We start from the raw sequence: 26,711 nt of genomic DNA, 5'->3' as shown, positions 1-26,711 counted from the left end.
AAAACTTCCCTGTTTTCAGAGGAACTGAAAATGGTTAATATCTTTTGACTTATAAACTTGATTCAATTCTTTCTATATTTTAGAAATAAGACCTTTATCAGAAACCCTGGATGTAAAAATTGTTTCCCAGCTTTCTGCTTTCCTTCTAATCGTGGTTGTATGGCTCTGAGGTTGGACCCTTTCTGACTTGATTCCCCAGATATCATTTAACTACCCCACCTGACCTGTGCCTGGAAACTGACATTCAAAATTATATCTATAAAGGAATTTTCCTTTAATGTCCTGGATCTTTATAGCAAACTGCTATAAGTAAATCAAATTTGATTGATAGAGAAATTTTAGGTCACTTGGAGTTTAATAACCAGATAGGCTAATGTGTGGTTTTGACATCGGCTGTCAGCTATATATTCTGACGAGAAAGAAGATCCCTTAATTTTTATGTTAAAGGGGATATTTAGGTAAGAAAAATAAGAAGTTTTTGTAATCTCAAGATATGATTATGTGCAATAGCAGTTTCAAGTTCTAGTTTAAGGAAAGGAATGTGAGTCAGTTGAGTTTATCAGGACAAGAATACCCTAAAGAATATTTAGAAATATTTTGGGAAGAGAAATTTATTTTAATTAAGGATGTTTGAGTTATTCTAATAGAAGCAAAAGGTTAAGACTGTAAGTCACTTGCTGGACACTCTGTACTAAGATGATGATCAAATGAATATGTTGCAAGCTCAAGTTTTCAGTGAATTCATTTGTGTAGTGAAACAATTATGGAAGTTTATTTTGTCAGCATGCAGTATGTATATCAACAGGACAGTAAGTCAAAATGTAAATTGTAATAGTTCTAGAATTTTATTGTCTAATGATGAAAATGAGTTTTGGTCTGATAAGATATTGTGTTAAGTTCTTTAAGCAGAAGAGATCTCAACAAGTCACCTGAACTAGAGAGGATTTTTTGGAACAGACTCTGAAGATACAGAAAGACATCTGATATTTCCAGGGGAAAAGAGACTGGACCAGTTCATCTCCTCCATCCTGATGTGTACAAGTTGTTTGATCAGGGGGATCTACCCCTTTGATATCTGCAACTTTCCCTGTGACTTTGTAAGTGTGTCACCCTTACTTATGCCCCCTCCTTGAAGATAAATCTTATATTTGTTGCCTGTCCATTGCCAAGAAGGAGAGTTGGGACTAGCAAATTCCATTTCTACTCTTAAGAGTACAACAGACTCATAAGAGTACAGGCAGGGATCACCAACCAAGAGATGAAGATTTTGGTCTTTAGCTTCATTTACATAAATGGAAGAGGAGGGGAGAGGAATATGTTAAGGAAAAGCATATCAGGAAGATTGTAACTGGGAAGAGAGTTAGATCAATCTAATTCTTGGAAGGGAGGGACTGAAGGAATTGTATCATACTAATCCCAAAAGTCTTCTCACTTCTGTACCCAGGGTTCTCACTCCTTCCAGAAAGGGTGAGCCAGTTTCTGGCCAGAATCTTAGGATTTCTTTGAAGTTCTTACTACAATAAACTGATGATACTGGATTTGTCTCAAACATTTTTTGTAACAATATTGATAATTACCCCACATCACAAGGATTAGAGGTGCTGCCCCTATGATCTGGAAAATCTGCATAGAATTTTTGTCCCTCTCTATACAAGAGAAGAAATCTGAATTTAGATAGATAAAATGTTAATATTATACAATACTATGCATATGTTTTTTATGCATTTCTTAATTTTTAAACCTTTTCAGTGTCATCTTGCTGGCCTTCACATAATTGTCTGCAGCTTCAACAAAACTTCCAAAAAATTCCCATTTAATTTCTTATTCTGACTTGTGATGGGGAAAGTCAAGATGTGGGTCACTGGGTGTGCAGACATCCTGGAGGGAAAAGACTCACTTTTCTTTTCTTTTTTACTTTTTTGCAAAGCAATGGGGTTAAGTGGCTTGCCCAAGGTCACACAACTAGGTGATTATTAAGTGTCTGAGGCTGGATTTGAATTCAGGTCCTCCTGACTCCAGGGCCGGTGCTCTGTCCGCTGCACCACCTAGACTCACTGTAAGACTCACTTTTGTGGAGGTTTTTACACAAAGATCCTGGGTTTGGGAGGAACCGTCCCCCCTGGCATGTGCTCCTGGCCATGCCCCCTAGCAGATGTGTCCGACCTCCAGCCCCTTCTGCAGTTGAAGCCCACTCCTTTCCTTGATGGAGAAATAGTTTTAGTGGAATGTGTAGTGGGGTGTATATGGCCCCGGTTCTGGTCCAGTGGGACGTGGGGGGGGTCTGGTTCTCTGGGCAGGCCCAGCCGCCCATCATATTACAAACGTGCGCATTAGCCCAACTCAGTTTGGCTCTTTGCTGCGGCCAAATCCTGGAGATGAGTTTGTCCTTTCCTAGGGACCAGTTCCGAGGGCTGGCACACACGGAATCTACTGGCTCCTTTCTGGGCCCGGCTGGGCGGGGTCCACGAGCTCTACCTGCTCTCGGTGACCCCGTTTGGCGTTTCTTGGAGTGGAAACTGAGGCAAAGCGGGTGAGGCGACGTGCCGGGGTCAGCGCCGGAGCCCGCCGGCCGGCGCCTCTTCCCGATTCCCAGGGCAGTGCCCCCCGCCACGGCGCCCCGCTTCGCGTTCATTACGCCAACCAGCGTCCTGGGCCCGGCACGCTGGCTGGGCCGCCCCGGGCCGCGCGCGCAGCGGATTGGCCACCAGAGAAGCTCCTTCCACGTGATTGGCTCGCTCCCCTTCGCCGCGTTGGGGCCGGGTCACCTTTCCCTTCCGGGATTCTGCCCAGAGGGGCGGGCCTCGGCTGGAGCCCTTCCGGTCCTCGCGGGGCGGGGCGGGGCGGGGCGGGGCTCCGGGAGAGCCCGTATTTAGAAGGCGGCCCCGGCGGGGAGGGGCGCGGGCCGCCCAGCCAGGCCGGCCGAACCTCGCGCAGCGCGGCCGCCGGGGCCGGGAGGAGCCGGAGGAGCGAGGCGGCGGCCCGGGGGAGGCTTCCTCGGAGGCCCCGCGGCCGCGGCGAGCATGAGCTGGGAGCTCCTGTGGGCCCTGCTGCTGGCCTGCGCGCTGCTGTACGTGGGGCTGCAGCTGGTCCGCTTCGCGCGCGCGGACGGCGACCTGACTCTGCTGTGGGCCGAGTGGCAGGGGCGCCGGCCAGGTGAGGAGCCGCGCCCCCCGGGCTCGGCCCGAAGCGGGGCGTGGGCACCTGGCCGGACGGGGCTCGCTGCCCCTGGGCACCCGCCTCCTGCAAAGGCCAGGAGGGGGGGGAATCCGTGGTGGGGAGCCTCTTCCCCAGCCGCAGGCTTAGCTTCGACCCCGGGATGCCCGGATGGCCGCTTCCCGCCCCCCCCCCCCCCCCCCCCGCTCCCCGGGGCCCCCTCCTTGTTGCCCCAGGGTGCCTAGGCGGTTACGTTTTGTAAGCCCCGGCCAGATGATGGCATTGCAGCTGCCTCACGCCTGCGGTTGTGCAAGGATCCTCTTTGCAAAGTGCACAGAAAAGACCGGTTTCTGTAGCATTTAGACCATCCATGGAGGTTCTGCAAAGCGCTCCACTCACCCAGTGTGAGGATCCCAGGTTTGGTGGCCCCAAACCTCAGGAAACAGGTGATATTTGAACCAAGGATCTCCGGCTCCTCAATTCATCCTCTTTCCCTCCATACCATTTAAAAATAGAGGAAAGGGGGGGGGGGGGAATCATTCCAACGGTCTTTAAATTTTAATAGAGAAGTTGGATTTTATGGCAGCAGATGGTTGAGCATTTTTGAAAGCCCCTTAAGTTACTACGCTATTAACTTTTACTTTGCTTATGCAACCTTAGAAACATTAGGAAAAACAGTGGAGGCCAAAATATGAGCTTCTTCCTTGGATGTAACCGTCTATCAATAAGATTAGAACTTTCACTTGCTCAGTTTGATTCATTCTATTTTAAATGTTGGGGAAAGGTAGATTGGGCAATTGGGAGGGAATGAGCCCATATTTTTATCTGATTGAACTGACAACATTTTACTTCTCCTAATTTCTATTTATATCTTGAATGATACAAAATGCTTTGCAACATGTATTGCAGTTAATTCTCAAAAGAGCTTTCTGAAATACTTAGGGCAGAGCAAATATCAATAGAAGCATTGTTCTCAGATCCAGGGAGGTGATAAGGCCTCCTGGTACTTTGCCTTGTTCAGACTAAATTTGTAATATTGGGTATCAACCTCTTTCTTTGCATGCCAGGTATAAGTCCTTGACACAGGAGGCATCAGGAGGTGAGAAATAATGAACTAAACTTCCCCAGGAGGGGTTAAGAGTACTGCTGCCCCAGGAGAGTTACCATGAGGGATCTGGAACTGTTTTCCATTGACACAGTGTGAGGGGATTCTCTGGCACTCTAAGGAGTGGATTTGGAAGCCTCCCATTCCCACCTCCACAGTCCTGGAACATGTTGCAATCCTGTTCTAACTCATGGCCAAAAATCCTTCACTTCATTACACAGAGCTCTCTTTTCTGGATCAGACCCGACTCAGGACCTTCCTCCTCCCCCTTCTTTAGTACCTCTCTTACAGATACCAGAACTTTGACTTTCAGGACTCTGACCCAGACCAGAGTCTAGAACCCCAGAACTCTCCCTATTAGGACCTTGGCTTGTACCTAAGCTCCTCCAGCTCCAAGTGCAGGAATTCTTCAGATTGTGGATCATTCCCTACCACTTTGAGTTGAAGCATATAGTACTGGCAACGACTCTAGTTAACCAGTTCAGCTATATGCAGTCTACTACTCTTCCATCCCTTTCCTCATTATTCTACCATGCTTTACTATAACCCAAGTTTGGGTTACCTCCCCCAATCCCTGACACATTTCTGCTCCAGAATGCTGTGTGAGTGAGCCACACATTGATGCCTACTGGTTTACAAATTTGTTTTCTAATCTTTGCTGGACCCTGACTTCTGTATAGCAGTCTTTTTATTTTCCCCAATTGATTTTCAACTCCTTACATGTTATTACAGATCTTAACAAAAAAATTTAATTAAAAAAAAAGACTTCCTGTTTCTCTTTAAGTTTCTTTTTAAATCACCTTCTCCCCAGTCCCTCTCAGCAAAGGATCCTATTTCCTACTTTATCAAGAAAATAGAAGTCACCCTTCATCATCCTACACCTTAAAATCCTCAACTGATCCTTCATTCTCTCTTCTTTTGCTCTAGTCTCTATGACAAAGATGTGACCTTTCTTGCAAAGACCAAAGCCTCTTCTTGTGCCCTTGATCCCACTCCTTTTCTGGGAATTAGACCCTACTATTATCCAATCTCTTCACTCTGTTGACTTCTCCTTTACATATAATTGTACCTAGGTCTTCCTTATTTTAAATAAAAAAATCTTCATTTGACTTTACCATACCCTGATATTACCATCCCATTTCTGTCTTGTTTCTACAACTAAACTAGAAAAAGCTGTCCACCAAAACTACTCTCTTAGAGGTTATCAAAAATATTCTAAGATTTTTTTGAAGATTTTATTTTCATGTTTTCCTTGCAGGTGGTATCCTTGTGCTTTGTATCAAAGTTATTTTGGGGAGGGAGGAATATGATTTTTATATTAATTTTCATGTCAGGATAATCAATATGCCCCCCCCCCCATTCTCCTTTGCATAGAATGGGAGTTATCTGATATGGTGGTATGGGTGACAGGAGCCTCAAGTGGAATTGGCGAGGAGCTTGTGTACCAGTTGTCTAAATTGGGAGCATCCCTTGTACTGTCATCAAGAACAGCAAATGAACTAGAAAGGGTGAAAAATAAATGCCTTGGTAAGTAACTTGTGGGTATACTTTATTTTAGTTAAACTCAAAACTGAAAAATAGTTAAGAGAATTGGTAGAATTTTTGGGGAGGTGTGGGGGGTTTCCTTTGTACCAGATTTGAGTGCTTGGACCCAAATGTCTACCTTTCTGCCATCTCATCCAACCCCTCACCTACCCAAATGCCTTGTGTTCTAGCCAGAATGACTCTCCTTACCATTCTATGATATTATCTTGTTGACATCATTATCAGTTCCTGCATTATATTGTGTACATTTGCATGAAAGCTTTCTTGATTCTTCCCTTTCCTCACCCCCAGATATATCTCATTCCTCTTTGTTCAGAACTCCCATACCATTCCCACTGGTTCTTTCTTAGACATTTTCCCCTTCTAGAACTCTTGCTTTATAAAATAAAGAGGTAGTGGAAAGGATAGGTAATAATAACATCAATGACAACAACAATAATACTAATAACACTTAAGACTTAAGGTGGTATCATAAATATGGTAGTCAGGCTCAATTTTTTTTTCGTATTTTGCATGTAATTTAGAAGAAGTCTCAAGCATCCTAGTTAATATTTATTATTTGAAATTCAAACCCCTGAGAATTTTGGATTCTTTCAAGTTTCTTTTTCATCTGCAAAAAATAGTCTTGCGTTGTTAATAAGACAGAAAAGAATCCTGTTGTTTTCCTTCTGAAATTCCTTCTTGAGTTTGTTTAATTAATGTGTTTATCTCTGCAGTTGCCAAGTTAATGCTGAGGAAGGATCAAAGGATGCCTTTATAGCCACCTCTTATTTTTCTTTATTGCTTATCTTTCCTGGCTACTGTAATTCCTGGTTTTCTCTATAAGGTATTAATAGGGAAAGAAGCCAAATCAGAAAAAGTGAGTCTATAAGAAATTGAGATCACCAAGCACTTAACCTTATGTTTAAATTCCTATTAGGCCTCTCAGTCTCTTTCAGAACTTTCAAGCTTTCTTGTTTCCACTAGTAAGTTCTCATTGTTCTCTTCTGTTGAAATGTGCATGAAGAGTACATTGAAGGGAATGACAGATCTTAACAGATAGCAATCAGACACATGTATGCTTCAAATTATGTTTGTTCCCTATTTACCTTCAAATATATTGCTCTTTGAGCCTATCTGGGTCTTCTGATGTTAATACCTTTTTTTAAGAAATTGTTTTATTTGGACATAATTCCTAAAAAAATGCCTCTATAAAGTACATTTACTGAACAATTGATTTTTGACAAATTGCTAATATTAAACACAGATAGAAAATAAGTCTTTTTTGTACTTCCCAAGGGTTGTCCTAAATCTGATTTTATCCTTCTTCAGACTAATAGAGTCTAGAGTTCAGTGGGATCCCTTCTGCTCCTGCTTCTAGACTTCTGGCTGTAGAAGTGTATAGCCCATTTTTTGCTAATCCAACCAAGATATCTTCCTAAAAAAGTGGTTGTTCTGGTATCCCAAGTTGTACATATCTAAAACCTATTTCAGAAAATGGTGGAAATCTGTACCCTAGTGAAGTGCATCTTCTTAGGGGTGAGATGGGAGTTGTGTTTCATACAAATGGGAATGTGCTGGAGCAGTGAGCTGGCACTCATGTCCCTGTTTCAAACTCTTCATTTAGAGATTAGCAACTTGAAAGAAAAAGACATCCTAGTTTTACCCCTTGATTTGACTGACAGAGGTTCTCATGAAGTTGCAACAAAAAAAGTGCTTCAACATTTTGGTCAAGTAAGTATTATTTTGAGTTGACATTGTCTTTCTTAAAAAGTTACTGCAGGGGGCGGCTAGGTGGCGTAGTGGATAAAGCACCGGCCCTGGAGTCAGGAGTACCTGGGTTCAAATGCTGTCTCAGACACTTGATAATTACCTAGCCGTGTGGCCTTGGGCAAGCCACTTAACCCCATTTACCTTGCCAAAAAAAAAAAAGTTACTGCAACTGCTATCTGCCTTCAGAGAAAAAAAAATTATATTGTCTAACTATAGACTGAAGGAAGCATGCTATATTTTATTTTCATTCATTCTTTTTTTAAAATTTGAGTCTTCTTGTACAGAATGACTAATATGGAAATATTTTACATGATTGTGTATGTATAAATTATTTTGGATTGCTTACCATCTCAGGGAAAAGAAAGGGAGAGTGGAAGGTATAGAATTTAGAACTGCAAAACTTCAAAAAAATATGTTAAAAATTGTTTTAACATGTAATTGGGGAAAAAGTAAAATATTATATACATAAAAGTAGCTGCAGCATACAAGGGAGGACCACTAGGTTAGTATTCATTTCAGCATATTTCAGAATCCTTTGATTCTAAAATATGAATGAAAATGTTAACTTTATATTGCAGAAATTGAGTATTACATAATTAGACATTGCAATAATGTTGTAAAGAAAATGCCCTAGGCCAAAAATGCACGATAAGGGGAAGATAAATAGGTGAGACATCATCCAAGGAGTGGTTTATAAGCCAGCAAATTTTTTTTTTAACTGTAAAAAGAATTGAGTCTAAAGTATATAGATGGGGCAGCTAGGTGGTGCAGTGGATAAAGCACTGGCCCTGGAGTCAGGAGTACCTGGGTTCAAATCCTGTTTTAAACACTTAATAATTACCTAGCTGTGTGGCCTTGGGCAAGCCACTTAACCCCATTTGCCTTGCAAAATCCTTAAAAAAAAAATATATAGATAAGATTTGACTCATTCTTGCCTTGGTATGCTTTATTTATAAAAAGTGTGCTGAAACACATACAGAATAAATAAATTATTTCTATGAAAAATTAAAATTAGTTCATTTATTGATTATGCCTATGTCAGTTTTAGAACAATGATCCTTTAATTCAGAAGGGTTTGGTTATTTCAGATTTTTGTTTTTGGCAAGGCAATGACTTATGGTCACATAGCTAGGTAATTATTAAGTATCTGAGGTCAGATTTGAACTCAGGTCCTCCTGACTCCAGGGCCAGGGCTCTATTATGCCATCTAGCTGCCCATCAGAAGGGTTTAATAGTAATAACAATAATAATAATAATGGCTATCATTTATAGATTTGCAATGAACTTTATAGATCTTATCCTTAGAACCACTTTGAGAGGTGGTTACTACTGTCAGCATTCCAATTTTATATTTGAAGAAACTGATGCTGAAAGATATAGGGTTGCAGAGCTAGTAGGGGTCAGAGACTGAGTTGGAACGCAGATCCTCATCACTTGATCTAGTTTGTTACCTAGTTAAGTGATCTATAGATGGAATCAGTAGTTTGTAATAATGATTTTATCTCTCTGTTTCTATTTCTCAGTTGATCACTGATTTTTTTTGGGGGGGTGGGGAGTTTGGCTAGAACAGCAATGCCTTATCTAATGTTTCAGTAATCTTCTAATGAAAAATCATTCCAATTAATAACATATTCTCTTTGCCTTTTTTTTTTTAATTTTTATTTTTCTACCCAAGATTGATATTCTGGTAAACAATGGTGGAAGGAGTCAACGTTCATTGTTCGAGGATACAAACCTGGATGTTTATAAAGCGATAATGGAGCTTAACTTTCTGGGTACTATCTCCTTAACGAAATGTGTTTTGCCTCACATGATTGAAAGAAAGCAAGGGAAGATTGTTACTGTGTCCAGTATATTGGGTCTGGCAGCTGCCCCTCTTGCATCAGGATATGCTGCTAGCAAACATGCTCTTCATGTAAGTTGGTTTTCACTGATAGGTAACATTTCATTCCCCAGGATTCTGGGCCTCAGTTTCCTCTCCCTGCCAGCCAGTGACTCCATGAAACATGTTCAGACTGGTGGTTTGGAAAAGATAGTTCTATAACTGTAGTTAATGTCTTTATAAAAAATTTAATCGCAGGTCTGACATTTTATAACATTTATAACTATATATTATATAGATCTATATGTAGATGTGTATATATAGATTCACTTATAAATGATAAATTATAATTTTTTAAAAGAAAGTAACAAGTTATATATCTGTGATATCACTACTTTGAGGGGCAGCAAGCAAGTTTTGAGGTGGTAATAAGGTTAAATTTCCATTGAATTCAATAATTTATTGAATATCTAAAAGGAACATGATCCTGGTTAGATACTGGAGATAGAAAGATGAAAAACATCAGTCTTTATCCTCAAAAGTCAAATATCAGAGATATAATCAGCATATAAGTATGTATAGTACATGATAGAATATTAATGGGGCAAAGAGAACCCTGACATGGAATCAGACATTAAAGACTAATCCATGTACACATCATGTTACTTCTCTGGACCCGAACTTCTTATCTGAAAAACAAAAGAATGTCTCCAATGTCCCCTCCAGCTCTAGATGCTTTGATCCTAAGGAGAAATCTAGACAAAAATCTCAAACAAAATGGAACGAGGAAGATCAGTCAGTCAATCAAGAAGACTATATTCATTATCTTCTGTGTATCAAAGAAAATGATTGGTGCCTTCAAAAATCTTATTAGTCTACCATGATGGACAGTATACACACACACACACACACACACACACACACACAGAGTTTAAATACATGTACAAAATAAGGCAAACAAAATAAGGCAATTTTGGAGTGATGAGAAGCACTAGTTACTTAGTCACTTGAAAGATCAGGCAGCAGAGAGGACTTGAGCTGGCCTTTGAAAAAAATTAGGAATTTTAAGAGGTAGAAGTAAGGCATTAGCATATTCCAGGAATAGGGAATAACCTATACAAAGGTGTGGAGACAGAAGATGAGGGAATAGCAAGCTCACTTTAATTAGAAAAAGGATTAGGGAAGACTATAGAGGAGGTGGCATATTAGCTGGACTTCGATTTTGGGAGAGGTAAAGTGTGAAAAGAATTAGAGAAATGACTTTCGATTGAGATAACCAAGGTGATACTGCAGTGGAACTAAATGGAGAGATGTGGAATGATTATATAGACTTGGTAGTCATTTGCATAGGAATGAAGAGTCACCCATGGAGAGGGTTTTTTAAAAAAGGGACATACACACTTAGGCCTGGGGCCAGATAAGGACAATGACCAAAAACAAGAGTGAAGGAGAACCAAGAAAGAGAGCAAAGACAGGTAGAGAAAGCACCAGATGATAGTAATGTCAGAGAAGCTAAGAAGAATATTATTTGAGAAAGGTTAAGTAAGAGAAACATATGCTCAAAGTGGTTCAGGAGGATTGAGACAGAAAAATAATGGGTCACTGGTGCCCCTCAAGGGAACAGTTACAATATATTAATGGGACTAAAAGTCATAGTTGAGGGGCTTGAGGTGTGAATGTATGCTGATTAAGTAGAAACTTATGTTTAGGCATGTTCAGCAATTCAGGTGAAGAATAATTAATTCATCATTTCTAAGGGAGGTTGTGACTTGCTTTCTGATATACCACAAGACAGAGAAGTATAATTCTAGAGTTGGACTTCCGGCTCAATCCACTTGGCCTATCCTAAGACTGTCACCTTCCCTTTGTCGGCATCAAAGTCTTTATATAAATTAAAAGTGATTACTAGGATAAGTAGAAAGAGGATTCCCATCCATAGATGATGCTTTTAGCCAACCTATAGCATTAGCAACTCATCACTAGGCTCCAGTTGTAATTATGCAGTTAAAACTACATTAAGGGCATACAGAGGACAGAGAATAGGGATTGGGGATGAGGTGTTGGTATAAAGAAAAGAGGGTGGGTGACAAGAGAATCCCACCCAAGTAACAGCATCATAAGGTTATAGAGGTGAGGTGGGGAACAGCTGGTGCAGAAAAGAGGAAGTGTACATTCCTGCCCCTATCAGGACTTGGTACAGAATTAATATTAAATGTATGTTACATCTTGCCACCATCCTAGCAAGAATACATCTTGGGGGGTGGCTAGGTGGCACAGTGGATAGAGCACTGGCCCTGGAGTCAGGAGTACCTGAGTTCAAATCCGACCTCAGACACTTAATAATTACCTAGCCGTGTGACCTTGGGCAAGCCACTTAACCCCATTGCCTAGCAAAAACTAAAAAAAAAAAAAAATACATCTTAGGAACCAGTGACTCCGGGCCAGTTATAACTGGTATGTTGTTCAGTCATTTTTTTTTCAATCATGCTTGACTCTTCTTGACCCCATTTGGGGTTTTCTTAGCAGAGATACTTTAGGGATTTACCATTTCCTTCTCTAGCTCATTATATAGGTGAAAAAACTGAAGCAAAGTTAAGTGACTCACCCAAGGTCATCCAGATAGTAAGTGTCCAAGGTCAGATTTGAATTTAGGAAAATGAGCTTCCTGCCTCCATGCTCAGCATTGTACCACCTGCTTCCCTGAAGACATAAGATAGCTAAATTAAAAGTTAACAAGAGTAGGGGGCGGCTAGGTGGTACAGTGGATAGAGCACCTGCCCTGGAGTCAGGAGTACCTGAGTTCAAATCTGCCCCTCAGACACTTAATAATTACCATATGTGTGGTCTTGAGCAAGTCATTTAATCCCATTGCCTTGCAAAAACCTAAAAAAAAAAAGTTAACAAGAAAGGAAGAATGGCAGGAATGGAAAGAAATATATCACCTGTCTACCTCCCTTAGTCTTTAAGAAAGACACTCACAGATCCTAGGATCCCAGGTCTTAGATTTAGAAGAAACCATATTATCTAACCCTGTCAACTGATGGACAAGGAGAAACCACTTCAAATGTATTCTTACCTTGATTCATACTGAGATCAGGAGTGCCATCAGAACAAGATGCCATCCTTCCTATGATTGCAAATAGACATTCCATGTATATAACTAACTTTAAAACTATATATGCATATAAATTATATATATATATATGTTTACTTGAATATAACTATAAAAGTGAACTCTCCATTGTAGCAGAAGAGACTCTCCTACTTCCCTTCCTCATTTAGCAGATAATATTTAGCTTAAGCAAATGGTTCATCCAGGTTTTTAGTTTTTAAAAAAATTCAAATGATAGTTTACTTAATTCAATTTATAATCCTATTGAAAGCAAAATAGCTCTAAAAAATAATGGATTATAGAGACAGTAGATGACGACCCCTTAAGATCACTGAGATAGAGCTGGTCAGAATCTTAGAGGTCATTTAGTACAACTGCTTCATTATATAGGTAAGAAAATGAAGATCCAGAAAATGATTTGCTTAAGGCCTTACAGGTGGCAAAGGCAAAATTTGAATCCCCTCCAGAAGTCAAACTCCAAAGTTAGCATTTATGCCTTTAAGGAGATAATAGAAGAATATTTGAACAGATATCATGGTACTATCCTATATGGAAGTCTTGCTATTTAATTATGGTGCTTTCCTTCAAATGTGCCAAGCAATTCCTTGCCCCCTCACCTCCTTGCAGGCTCCATGGACTAACTAAATGATTTGGTCACAACTTGTTAAACTGTAAATATACTGCAGAGAATGAGACAGATAGGTCTTTTGACCTATCCATTGGGGCTATCCATTGACCTATCCATTGTCTCTAATGTGTTAAAGATTCTTGATGAGACATTTCATAATAGATGATGGATTTGGAGTAGGACTGTGAGAGGCAGTACAGAGAGGAGAACATCCTCTGCTCAGTCCACTCAGTTTTGCTACCAAATGCATTATCTTTTTTTCTTTCTTTTTTTTTTTTAAGGTTTTTGCAAGGCAATGGGGTTAAGTGGCTTGCCCAAGGCCACATGGCTAGGTAATTATTAAGTGTCTGAGGCCGGATTAGAACTCGGGTACTCCTGACTCCAGGGCTGGTACTCTATCCACTGCACCACCTAGCTGTCCCCTCAAATGCATTGTCTTTAGAGCTATTTTGATTTTAATTATAAATTGAATTAAGTAAACTATCATTTGAACTTTTTAAAAACAAAACCTTGATGAACCATTTGCTTAAGCTAAATATTATCTGCTAATTGAGGAAGGGAAGTAGAGGAGTCCCTCTTGCCACAATGTCGTTTGTGTTGAGCAATTATTTCCTTCTCTTGTTTTTCTCCTTGATACAAAGTTGATGTTGCAGTACCATAGTTTAAGAAAAAAGGAGTCTAGAATTTTTAACTAGAGTTCTATGTGGCCATTAAAATTCACTGCAAGTCTTCCTTCTATCATGATGGGTTCCTGAGCTATTCTCTGACTGAATGAGTACATGACACATGGGTGGACCTGAAGTTCAGAGCAACATTGACAAGCTGAGGAGTGTCCAGACCAGTGTGATAAGCAGATTTATAATTGTATAAGAATAATTTGAAGCAACCAGAAATATTTAGTTTGGAGGAGAGACTGTGTAGAGGAGGACATGATCACTGTCTTTTCTGTTCTTCGGTGATCTCATTGTTTGACAGGTTCAGTAATTTCTATGAAGGAGATGTCCAGATTCCCAGCTATCTGACTCTAGTCCCACACCATCTATTGAACATTTTGAACTGAAACATATCAAAACTCACACAGCATAACAAACCCACCCCTCTTCCAATCTTCCCTGTTTCTGTTAAGGACACCAACACCATCATCTTCCATTCTTGCAGGCTTACAAACTTGACATTATGCTTAACTGTTCATTGTTATTAAGCCAACATTTCCCAACCATTCTCCACAAAGATTCCAAAATGAATTTCCTAAAGCACCATGTCACTTTCTTCTTCAGTAAACCCCAATGGTTTCCTGTTATCTCTGTTGAAGATTCCAAGCTCCATTTTCTACATGAGACCCTTCCTGATTCCCCCAGCTATTTCTGTCTTCTTCTCCCACCATCTTGCATCTATTTTGCATATACTTGTATTTGTAGGTGTTGCTTCTCCTAGCTATTATTGATTGTATATGCCTTTAGGACAGTCACTATCTCATTTTCATCTTTGTATCCTAGTGCCTAGCTATTAGACACTATTAATTAATCATCATGTATGATTATTAAGTGCTTAATAAGAACTTATTGTTTTATTCAATTATTTGAAAGGCTATTATGTGAAAGAGAATTAGACTTATTCTGCTTATCTCCAGGAAGTAGTACCAGGACTATTAGGTAAAACATATAAGGACTTAGGACTTCTTAAAAGTTCGAGCCTTCTGAAAATGAAAGGGACCCATCTCATGAGCTACTTGTTCCTGGAAGTCTGTTCTAAACTTACTTCATTGGAGTATTGTTAAAGAAATCCCTACATTTATTCACAAGAGGCACAATATGCCCCAAATTTTAACAAAATGGCCCTATGTTATTTTTTAAAAGATGAAACTTTATTACATCTTACTGTCTAAAGAACAGATTATGGTTTAAAAATATGATCAGATCCTAATTCATATATGATTAAAGAAAGCTAATTCTTATGGTTATGTTTAATAACAAAAACCTTTTTGGGGGGTGGTCTTTTAGGGTTTCTTCAATAGCCTCCGATGTGAACTTGTGATGCATCCAGAGATATCAATTACCAACATTTGTCCTGGCCCTGTACAGTCAAACATTGTACACAATGCCTTTACTGAAGAAGTCTCAAAGGTAAGAATTTTTGTATTTGGGAAAATATAAATTCTAGGTATCATCATGGGTTCAATGTGTTTTTGAATATTTTATGATTCCAACCCAATATTTTCAATCTAACCAGAATTAGAGATGCCACTTCCAACTGGTATTCTCTTTATCATTTCTTTATCTCTCCTGAGTTGTAAGGCAATCAAAAGGTAGAATCTGATCTCTCTCCTCATTCAATAATAGGACTGAAAACTAATCAATTAATTAACTTTGAGCTCAATTATTAAAATAAACCAAAGGAAACTCTTTTTTCTATGAACTTTTTTTCCTTGCTTTCCCAACCCCCACCTAAGGTAGCCTGTATTCAGGTCAATGCTCTACCCATAGTGAGATAAAAGTTTCTTAATTTATGAAAACTTAACTTATGGGCATTTGAGGTAGCTATCTGTTAAGTTTCAAGAAAGTCCTTTAACTTGTTTGGATTAAGCTAGTGTTTCCCCAGAAATTTAATTTTAATTATTCCCAAACATTAATTATTTTTTATGCTCTGTTGAAGATGAACACATTAAAATCAACATTTAAATGTATTTCTAATGCAGGAGCACTTTGTTAGAGTGTGAGCTTCCAATTGAACTGTTACCATTTCAGTTTGTCGTGTTACGGTCTTCTTTCCCAGGCTGGGCAAATTGATGATATATGATTGAGAAAATAAATAGCCTGTGTTATATAGAACCTAATAAATAATCAGTCTTGGATGACTGGACTGTTTACTGCACTGGAATTTTTTCAATTTTCTAGAAACTAGAGAACACAGGAAGTCAGGAGTATAAGATGAAAACTAGTCGCTGTGTTCGGTTGATGCTAGTCGCCATGGCCAATGATCTAAAAGAAGTCTGGATTGCTGAACAACCATATTTGTCAGTTTGCTATATCTGGCAGTATGCCCCAACTTGGGCCTGGTGGATCACAAGCAAGTTGGGACGCAGAAGAATTGAAAATTTTAAGAATGGACTGGTATGGATTTTTGTTTTTTTTCTCTAGTTTTGCAAAATACAAAGAATTTCTTGGCTCTCAAGTTTTATTTTTTTCATATCTATCTATCTATCTATCCATCCACCTGTCTGTCTTCTGAATTCAAGTCCTGAGTCTGTTATATACTTACTTGGTGACCTAAACAAGTAATTTAACTTCCTGGTGTCATAGACAATTATTTATGATTGATTAGATTGGTACAACAAATTTCCTTATTGAAATATCCCAAAATAATGAAATCACAGGTTATCATTGAATTGTGTATGCTCATAAATGCATACACATGTATTTGTATGTATTCTTTGTAAGTATATTTATATGAATATATATATATGTATATATATATATATACATATATATATATATATATATATATATATATATATATACCTTTTTAAAAATCAACACAACATTGGTTATATAGTCATTTCCTGCCTAATATTAATTGGGTTCTTTAATGAACACATTACAAAACATTTGTTTAGCACAAACACTATGTCAAGGGCTAGGAATGTTCTAACGGGAGAGACCAGAGATGTAGGGGAGTGTTGGGGTCGAGTTCTCTAACTGGAAGATCACAAGGATGGTGTGGAGCTACAGAGCAATTGATATGCTCTTTCTGTTCCTAGAAGAGGGGGAGAAAATGCAGGATACAGATGTTGGGGGTGAGGTGGTGGGTATGTGTGCAGCAGAGAGGTGACCAGATAAAGCTTAGCCAGGTGTCTAGGCTGGCTCGATATAGTGACCTCTCACCCATCAGGATAGAATGGTCTCAGGGCAGGAGTTCCAACAGGAATCATTGTCAGCAAAGCACAGCTGAAAGATCATTAGGTCATGGTGGCTAGGTGGTGCAGTAGATAGAGCACTGGCCCTGGAGTCAGGAGTACCTGAGTTCAAATCCGGCCTCAGACACTTAATAATTACCTAGTTGCGTGGCCTCGGGCAAGCCACTTAACCCCATTGCCTTGCAAAAACTAAAAAAAAAAGATCATTAGGTAGTATGATGTTATAAAGGTCAGTCGTTTCATAGGAATCATGCTATATAAATGGGTGATTGGCTGAATTATTAGGTCTAGTTATAATACATTCTGATATTGTTCAGGTAATTTGAGTAGAGTATGCTAGAAAGTAATGAAGTATCTTTACATCCTTTTCTTTTTGACTCATTATAAACTTGATAGACATTATGGCCTCCACACAAAGTGAAGCTAATTCCCAAGTGAATGCTTTTTCTCTGTGCTCCCTATTGTATAATATTGATGCATTAATTTTGTCTAAATGTTGTCCAATTGACTTTTTTTCAGTTTCGACACATTTAAAATGAGAGGGATGGTCTTTAAGTTCTCTTCCATCTGTAAAATTTAGTGTTTGAGTTTATGATATTAAAAATGGGAAGAGGAGTTACTCAATTTATTGCTCAATTTACCCATCACTGTTTTCTGCTATCTTCCCTCTTGTTCCTTCCCCTAGTACATCTGGAGTCAGTTGACCTGGGTTAAATTAGAAACTGTGAGTCCTTACTAAGCACATCAGTTTCCTCTCGTTACAACTCTGCATCCACATCTTTCAAGTGATGGAGTTGGCTTAGAGGTCTTCTACCTCTAACTCTTATGATGACATCTTGACTTAGATTTTTAAGAGATCTTCTATCTCTTAAATCTTATGATGACATCTTGGCTTAGATTTTTTTTTTTTGAAAGGCAATGGGGTTAAGTGGCTTGCCCGAGGCCACGCAGCTAGGTAATTATTAAGTGTCTGAGGCCGGATTTGAACTCAGGTATTCCTGACTCCAGGGCCAGTGCTCTATCCACTGCACCACCTAGCTGCCCCTGGCCTAGATTTTTAAGAGGTCGACCCCTAAATAACTAGCTGTGTGATTATGGATGAGTCAGTCGGTCAATAAGCATTTATTTAATGACTTTTGTGCCCCAGATACTGTGCTACGGGTTAGAGTTTAAGTCACATAAACTCTTTGAATTTGTTTCCTCAAATATAAAATGGGACTGATTCTTGTGTTTCACAGAACTACTGTGAGGATAAGATGAAATACTCCTAAGTATATAAAGTACTTTATAATATAAGAAGTTTGCAAATGCCAGCTATTATTAGAGTAGCATAGGAAATAACATGATGAGGTTAAGAAAAATTATGATGGTATAAATAAGAATTTTCTTGTTTTTTTTTTGTTTGTTTGTTTGTTTCTTACAAGGCAGTGAGATTAAGTGACTTGCCCGAGGCCACACAGCTAGGTAATTATTAAGTGTCTGAGGTCAGATTTGAACTCAGGTCCTTCTGACTCCAGGGCCGGTGCTCTATCCACTGTGTCACCCCTAAATTAGACTTTTCCATGCTAATAGACAATGCCACACAGTAAGCATTTAATAAATAGTTATTGACTGATAGACCATGTTGATACTTTTGCAGATATTCTCAGTCATCTGTGGACTAGCTTTTCTTAGATCTCACTTAGAAACATAGAATTGTAGAATAGTCGAATAGAGACCAAAACTCAAGGCTTCTTGACTCAAATGCTTTTATTTCCCCTCTACAGTATTGTATTATTTGAGATTTTAGCAGTGGTTTTGTGTGAGTCTTATTTGCATAACATAAGACAAATCACTTAACCTATTCATAAAATTCATAGTGGAAAACACTAATATCACAAGTTTGTACCAAAGTGTTAGATACAGGGTTCTTTGTATCTAGGCTGATCATAACCTCGTGTTAACTCCCTCGTTTTCCAGTCAAGGGAGAAGCCCAGAGATTTATTTATCCAAGGCCATACAGGTAATAAGTAGCAGAGTCAATATTTAAACTCAGATCTGGTAATAAAAAGATATACTAGGTAGTCTAGTAGATAGAGCACTGGACTTGGAATCAGGAAGATTCATCTTCCTGATTTCAAATCTGGGCTCAGATATTTACTGACTGTATGACCTTGAGCTTGTCACTTGACCCTGTTTGCCTCAGTTTCTCATCTATAAAATGAGCTGGAGAAGAAAATAGAAAACCATTCAGTAACTTTACCAAACAAATCTCAAATAGGGTCATGAAGGATTAGATACAACTAAATAACAACAATGATGATAAATTAGAGAGATATTAGGTGAATCAGTTAATGGAAGAATCAATTAATTTGCATTTATTAAATAACTGCTATCTACCAAACTGAGCTAACTAGGGATACAAAGAAAAAAAGCAAACAGACCTTGCATCCCTTAGATGGACAGTTCATATCTGGAGGGACCAAAAAAATGTTTCATGCAAAAACTTCATTGGAATTTAGACTTGAAGAAAACCAGGAATTCTAGGAAGTAGAGAGAAGGGGTGGCAGGGTAAGGAAGGAGGGCAGTGAGAAAGAGAAGACTGGTGCAAAAGGTTGGAGTTGGGAGGTAGAGCATCATGTATGAGGGATAGTAATTAGTTGTGTTTGAATGGACTATGGAATGTGTAGAGGGGAGTAATGTGAAAGTATAATAGAAATGTAGGGAGGGGCTAAGATGTAAAGTGCTTTATATGCTAAACAGAGGAATTTACAGAAGATTCCAGAAGTAATAGGGAGCCATTGAAAGTTAATGAATAGGGGCAGCTAGGTGGCATAGTGGATAAAGCACTGGCCCTGGAGTCAGGAGTACCTAGGTTCAAATCCAGCCTCAGACACTTAATAATTACCTAGCTGTGTGGCCTTGGGCAAGCCACTTAACCCCGTTTGCCTTGCAAAAACTTAAAAAAAAAGTTAATGAATAAGGGGGCAGCTAGGGGGTGGCTAGGTGGTGCAGTGGATAGAGCACCAACCCTGGAGTCAGGAGTACCTGAGTTCAAATCCGGCCTCAGACGCTTAATAATTACCTAGTTGTGTGGCTTTGGGCAAGCCACTTAACCTTGCAAAAACTAAAAAAAAAATTTAATGAATAAGAGAAAATCACTTTGGCTGCTATGCAATTGGAGTGGGAGAGAGACTTGAAGCAGGAAATCAGCAGATCCTTGTAAGTAGAGAAAAGATAAAATTTGTCAAATGATTAACTATGAGTGAGAGAAAGATAGTACCCTTAACATTAATATAGAAGTTCAGAAAAGCATTGGGTTTGGGGAGGGGGAGATAACAGTTGAGTTTGGGAAGGGAGAAGAGCTAAAAATGGAAACAAAGATACTGAAATATCCTAAAGACCTCCTAGACAGAAAGAGCTAAGTGAAGTGCTTTTGGAAAGTCTGGCAGGAAGGATTAGTATAATCGAAATAGAGAATTAGTTTTCTACTTCAAGCATAGCATTATCGTGCTTTAATGACCATTCTCTGCTTCAAAAAGCAGAGAAACCTGTAAAAGGAGTCTTCTTATTATTTTATTTTATTAGGTTTTTGCAAGACAAAATGGAGTTAAGTGGCTTGCCCAAGGCCACACAGCTAGGTAATTATTAAGCGTCTGAGACCGGATTTGAACCCAGGTACTCCTGACTCTAGGGCCGGTGCTTTATTCACTGCGCCACCTAGCCGCCCCAGGAGTCTTCTTATTAATCTGATTCTCAGCAACAATGAGGAACTGGTTACTGGAGTGAAAATCCCTGGAAACCATGATAGAAAATGACCATTCCATATTTGCATTTGTGATCAAGAAAGGAAAGTGGGGCACAGTCTGATAAACATCCCAGAGTTTTGGAGGAAAGATTTCAAAGGATTCAGGGGAGTATTAAGTAATGGCCTCTGGCCTAAAATTTCACCGAGGCAGCTAGGACCTAGGGTCAGGAAGATCTGAGTTCAAATCCAGCCTCATACATTTACTAATGTATCATCCTGAGTAGGGGACTCAATTTCCTCAACTATGAAATGAGATATAATAATACCTCCCTCCCAGGGTTTTATTGAGGAGAGTGTGGGATAACTGCTTTGCAAGACTTAAGACCTTATTTAAATGTTGACTATTTAGCTATTATTGGGCCAGCCAGGTGACCTGGAGTCAGGAAAACTCATCTTCCTGGGTTCAGAATCTGACCTCAGACTCTTACTAGCTGTGTGACCCTGGGCAAGTCACTTAACTTGTTTGCCTCAGTTTCCTCATTTGTAAAATGAACTGGAATAGGAAAGGGTAAACCACACTCATATCTTTGCCAAGAAAAGTCATACACAATGAAAAGGACCAAACAACAAGATTAGTTTTTATTATCATGGGTAAGTCAGGATAGGAGGCAGTGGGAGCCTTTCTTCTGAAGATGTAAGGAGAAATGATTCTGAGGTGAAAGAAACTGAGACATTACCTAGAGCAATTTTTGTGGTTGTACAGAAGGTAAACACATTGACCATTTGATAGTTTTAAAAGATATAATACAAAAAAAATGGAAGAAAGGTTAAGTGATATAAGGAAAACTATATAGTCACACATGTATGTAAAATATATGGTGAATATGTATTTCCACACATAATGTGTGCATTTATATATATATACATCTAAATGTTGATCTGCTGTCAGTGGGTCAGCAATCATATCTACCTGTTCTTTCAGTACTCTAGGTAGTAGATCATCCTGGCTTGGTGTCTTAGGCTCTCCTAGCATCTTCTGACTTCCCTTGGGTTTCATCTCCTTATAAGCAATTTTGTTCTATCTTTTTCCAGTTCAGAGATCATTAGCAGAAGAAACAGAAGAAAATGATAGTTGAATAACAATGCCTTCCTCAATTCGTTTCCACCAAAACAGTAGAGTCATCCCTTCTTTTCCCCAGTATAGTGAAAAAGTCTTTATTCCCACTCTCATACTTCCTCCAAGCTCTCCTTTTATTGTTCTCAACTTTTTCTCACTAGCTTTAGCTCATTTAGGAATTCTTTTCACTCCTAAGACTACTTTTAAAGGAAAGTGTCACATTTTTATTTATTTTTAGAGATTTGAGATGGTTCAGCTTGAGGTTGTCCAATAAGCAGTTGGTGATGTGGACTTGGCAGTCAGGAGAGATGTCAGGTCTGGGTATATAAATATATGAGTCATCTGCAGTGAGATGATAATTTAACTCATTCGATCTGGTAAAGCAGCTAGGCAAAAAAAGAACAGAGAGAGGAGAGAACAAAGACAGACACATTCTTAGATACAGACTGTAACAGGGATGTTAAAGTAGTGGTCATTCACATGGAGGGAGAATCAGGAGGGAATAGGGTCGTGAAAATCAAGAGAAGAGAGCAACCTCAGCTATATAAAAAAGCTTCAGAAATCAAGAAGAATTAGGACATATGGAAGACCATCAGATTTGGCCTTTAAAAATCACTGGTGGGGGGGCAGCTAGGTGGTGAAGTGGATAGAGTACTGACTCTGGAGTCAGGAGTACCTGAGTTCAAATCTGGCCTCAGACATTTACTAATTACCTAGCTGTGTGGCCTTGGGCAAGCCACTTAATCCCACTGCCTTGGAAAAACCCCCCCCAAAAAATCACTGGTGAATTTATTATTTACTTTTTAAAAAATTCAGATGGCTTGAAATGGAGATTAATATATTGAATCTTTCATATAGAATCTTCTTTTTATATTCAACAGTGTGTATGGAAATACTCTTTTGGGGGTATTTAAATTCAGAATTTAAAAATGTTCTAGGGGAAAAAAAGGATCATCGGTAACTGGAAGGAGTAATTTCAGTTGAGTGATATGGTCAGAAGCCAGATTACAAAAATTGAGAAGTTCATTAAGAGGAGAGGAGAGAAAATAGAGTTACTAAGTGAGAGGAGAGGAAATAGAGACAATACTAGAGGCTTTTTCTAGGAGTTTGACTAAGAAAAGGAGGAACAAAAGTTTGAGGGGGTAACATGGTCTAATAAAGACTGTAAGGAAGGGAGATGCTTGGGCATATTTATATGTCATAGGGAAGTAATAGGTAGAAGACTGGAGAAAGGAGGGTCAAATGACAGTGAGGAGAAGGGCTAATAATAAAGATTGGAGTACAGGGCAGAGAAGTAAAGGGATTTTAAGGGGTTTTGAAATAAAAGAAGATAAAGTTCTTGGTGTAAATGATTTTGGCAGGCTAGAACATTGGTTGAAACTACTAAAAAGAGTAATGTTTTACAGTTAGGATTTTAAAAAACCAACTTTACAAGTACAAAATGGGAGAGATAGAGACATAAGTTTATCTGGGAGGGATATGGATGTGATATGGCCTGCAAGCTCAGTTTGAGCCAGTGCATTATGATAGTTAATAAAATCTTAGCCTGCATTAAGAGAGATGAGATGTCCAGGATTAGGGAGGGGAATAGTCCCACTGGACTCTGCCCAGTCAGACCGCACTCTGAGTATTGTATTCACTTCTTTGCACCCCATTGGAGGAAGGAGATTAATACGTTGTACAGTTTCCAGAGAAGAACAGCTATGATAGTGACCTATTAAATTGTGAGCTATTCAAAAGTGAGGATTTCTTTTTTTTCTTTCTATTAGTAGCTCTTAACAGAGTAGGTTACTTGATAAATGAATTGACAAGAGACTGTTAGCATAGCTTATAACTAGATAAAAGTAAAGGCTAAAAAGATATTGCTTTAAATTTTGTCTTTCTCTTGAATTCCATCCCTTAGGGTTGAAAGAATCTACCCTATCTATATACAGTGATCTTGACTATTTTTATCTTGAATGAGGGAGGGGATGTAAAAACACAGCCCATATTGTTTCTGTTAGCTTACATACTCTGTCTCTTAGGAATTTATTTATTCATTCATTAATTTATTTATCTAGGTAAGTTTTTAATTATAAAAATTAACTTTAAAATCAAAAAATTACAAACTAATCTGCACTTTGTCAGATATATCTACCATGTAAAAAGTTACATTTGCTCTGGCAAGTCATAGTAGATAATGTTCTTGTCCAGAAATGAAAAAAACAGTTTTTAAAAGTGGGATGAGCAGATGTTAACTACACTACTCTTCTTAATACAATACAGTTGATAGCATAACTGGTTAGATTACAATGTCACAATAAATCATCAGGGGATTAACATTTTGTATGAAGTCTGGGATTTTGAGTGTGCTTATCATTCTAATTTGAGACTTTATCCAGTTTCCCCAAGAATCTTACAAACCTTTAGTTTGAGGTTTATAAAAGTATGTTTCATTATAATCAGGTTGCAAAAACCTTGCCGGTTCCTTTCCCATGAGCAGGAAGGAAACCTCTAGAGACAGTGCTGTTAATGTAATACTATTGACTCTTGTTATCTTTATCTGGGTGCCCTGAGATAGATTTGTACCTTGATTGAGAGCTGTTACAAGAAAAGTTAGATTTTTTTTTGTTAAATAATGTGGAGCATATTCATTGGAGTGTATGCCTAAGGGTTTGACTTTAACTTAATGAAATATTTACAAAGCTTTATTTGTTGGTCTTAAGTTTTTTTGTTTTTTTTTTCATTTCACTACAATGTATTCATTTAATTCCTTTTCCTCCCCACCTCAACATATTTCCATCAGAACATATGTACACATAAACCACAGATAGAAAATTTTTTTTAAAAAAGGTCATCTTAAGTTTTATATCTCTTCCAAACATCCCAGCGACAGCAATAAAGCAGTTTGGCCTTCACTGACAGAAGTAAGGAAAATATGGAATGATTACTTTTGATTGATGTAATTATCTCTGTTACAGGATGCCGATTCCTCTTATTTTAGACCACTGAGGAAAAAAACAGACTGAAAGAATACCAACATTTTTCTTCCTGTTGTAATTGAAGAGATGGAAAAATGAAATGCTTGAAGTGCGACTTATAGTTCTATTACAATTATATTGTAACTCAATTCATAAAATGTTATCATGAATATTGCAATAAAGATCTTAATCATTATGTTTCATATTCTTGAGTTAAAAAAAAACATGTTTACACCGGAAATAAAGTGAATTCCTATCAACTGAGGAATAGTTAAATAAACTGTGGTATATGAATGTAATAGAATATACTATACTGCAAGAAGCAATGAACATAATGAATAGAGGCAAGAAATAATATACATAATGATTACAACAATGATAAAAGTGACTACAAAAAGTCAAACTATATAAAGTATAAAGAAATAGTTTAGGGGCAGCTAGGTTGCATAGTGGATAAAGCACTGGCCCTGGAGTCAGGAGTACCTGGGTTCAAATCCGGTCTCAGACACTTAATAATTACCTAGCTGTGTGGCCTTGGGCAAGCCACTTAACCCCATTTGCCTTGCAAACAAAAACAAAAAAAAAAGAAATAGTTTAGCTCTAAAGAAGAGGGAAGACACCTCTCTCTGCTCCTTTGCAGAAATGGGGAAGGAATGGGTACATGGTTACATAGCATTTTGTATTATATCAGATTTTGTTGTAGTGATGACTGGTTTTGTTGAATTTATTATTTCTCTTAAAAATTATTTTTTAGGAAGAATGACTTTCTGGGAGGGGATAGGGGAAAGGAGATAGAGACAGTAATGGAAAAATGAGAATTATTGTATTTCCCCATATATGACACACCCTTTTTCAAAAAATTCGGGGTCTAAAAACTGTGGGAACATCTTATACAGTGGTTGTAGATTGTTTTTATATTTCCCACTTTTTTGAGCTTGTTGTCTTTGCGCTCATTGTTTTGCATTTGTTACTGATATATTAGATTGTGTTTTTGCCATGTTCTACCCAGAAATGGCTCAGAAAAGATTTTCATACAATGCTGAATTCAAATTCAAATGATTCAGTTTGCAAAAGTGAATGGAAATCATACTGCTGAAGGTCGGTTTGGTCTCCTCCAACTGAACAAGAAGTGACTGATCTCAAAGGAGGATAGAAATGGTGCTTCAGGTTCATGAAATGGAATGGACTGAGTATGTGTCCATGCACCAGACTTACCCAAAAGATGCCTGAAAGCTTGAATTTCATGATGAATAAACTTGAGTTCAGTAACTATGTAATATTTTTTTTCAAATTTTAGGCTCCCAAATTAAGATGTGTCTTATACATAGGAGCTTCTTATACATGGGAAAATATGGTAATAAAATTATTTAAAATAGCATCTGCTATGTTCTGCCCATGTTATAGTTAGGCATGTGTCTGTCTAAATGTAAGTGCTTTTGGTTTTGTGTGTATGTGTATACAACAGTCCTTGGCTAGATATACAAATTTACATCTAATTTTTTTTCTTCCATTTTCTTGATGTTGCTAAGGTGCCCTTTTTTATATATTTACTAGGGGAGAGTCTGTGGGAAAATGGGCTCCTTTTGGACCACTATTTTCATGATCTTAACTGGATTTGCTTAACATAAATTTATTTTCAAACAAATTGTAAAGAAAATAACAGAATGAAAAAAAAATTTAAAAAAATAGAATAACAATGAAAAAGGGAAAAGCCTGAGAATGTCTCTAGGACTTTGCTGGAGTTCCCCCCTGCATTGAGAAAGCAGTTTCTCTACCAGTGAGAGATAGTATGGTATTTGGGGAGCAATTGCCTAATCAATGATCATAGTGAATATTAGAAAAAGACAGGTTATTTAAATGTGAAACAATAGATTTTA

The 26,711-nt window shown here is 38.4% G+C and overlaps 1 protein-coding gene across 3 annotated transcripts; it reads left to right on the top strand.

The window, feature by feature from the left end:
- The first annotated feature begins 2,879 nt into the window (after positions 1-2,879).
- LOC141522467 (dehydrogenase/reductase SDR family member 7-like) lies at positions 2,880-26,161 on the top strand. 3 transcript variants are annotated; one of them, XM_074235937.1, is made up of 7 exons: positions 2,930-3,153; positions 5,633-5,785; positions 7,410-7,516; positions 9,231-9,470; positions 15,118-15,240; positions 16,012-16,227; positions 24,835-26,149. In XM_074235937.1, exons 1-7 carry the CDS (start codon positions 3,021-3,023, stop codon positions 24,880-24,882), a joined length of 1,020 nt encoding a protein of 339 aa, XP_074092038.1. In that variant the 5' UTR covers positions 2,930-3,020; the 3' UTR covers positions 24,883-26,149. The 3 variants fall into 3 exon arrangements, with proteins under 3 accessions (XP_074092041.1, XP_074092038.1, XP_074092040.1); XM_074235939.1 differs by lacking the exon at positions 2,930-3,153 and adding an exon at positions 3,456-3,599 and having other exon boundaries at positions 24,835-26,148; XM_074235940.1 differs by lacking the exon at positions 5,633-5,785 and having other exon boundaries at positions 2,880-3,153; positions 24,835-26,161.
- Positions 26,162-26,711: the final 550 nt, after the last annotated feature.

The sequence above is a fragment of the Macrotis lagotis genome, chromosome 4 (assembly GCF_037893015.1).
Source record: "Macrotis lagotis isolate mMagLag1 chromosome 4, bilby.v1.9.chrom.fasta, whole genome shotgun sequence".
Taxonomy (NCBI): Eukaryota; Metazoa; Chordata; class Mammalia; order Peramelemorphia; family Peramelidae; genus Macrotis; species Macrotis lagotis.
The sequence above is the reverse complement of the archived record's forward strand: the minus strand, read 5'-3'. Positions and strand labels throughout refer to the sequence as shown.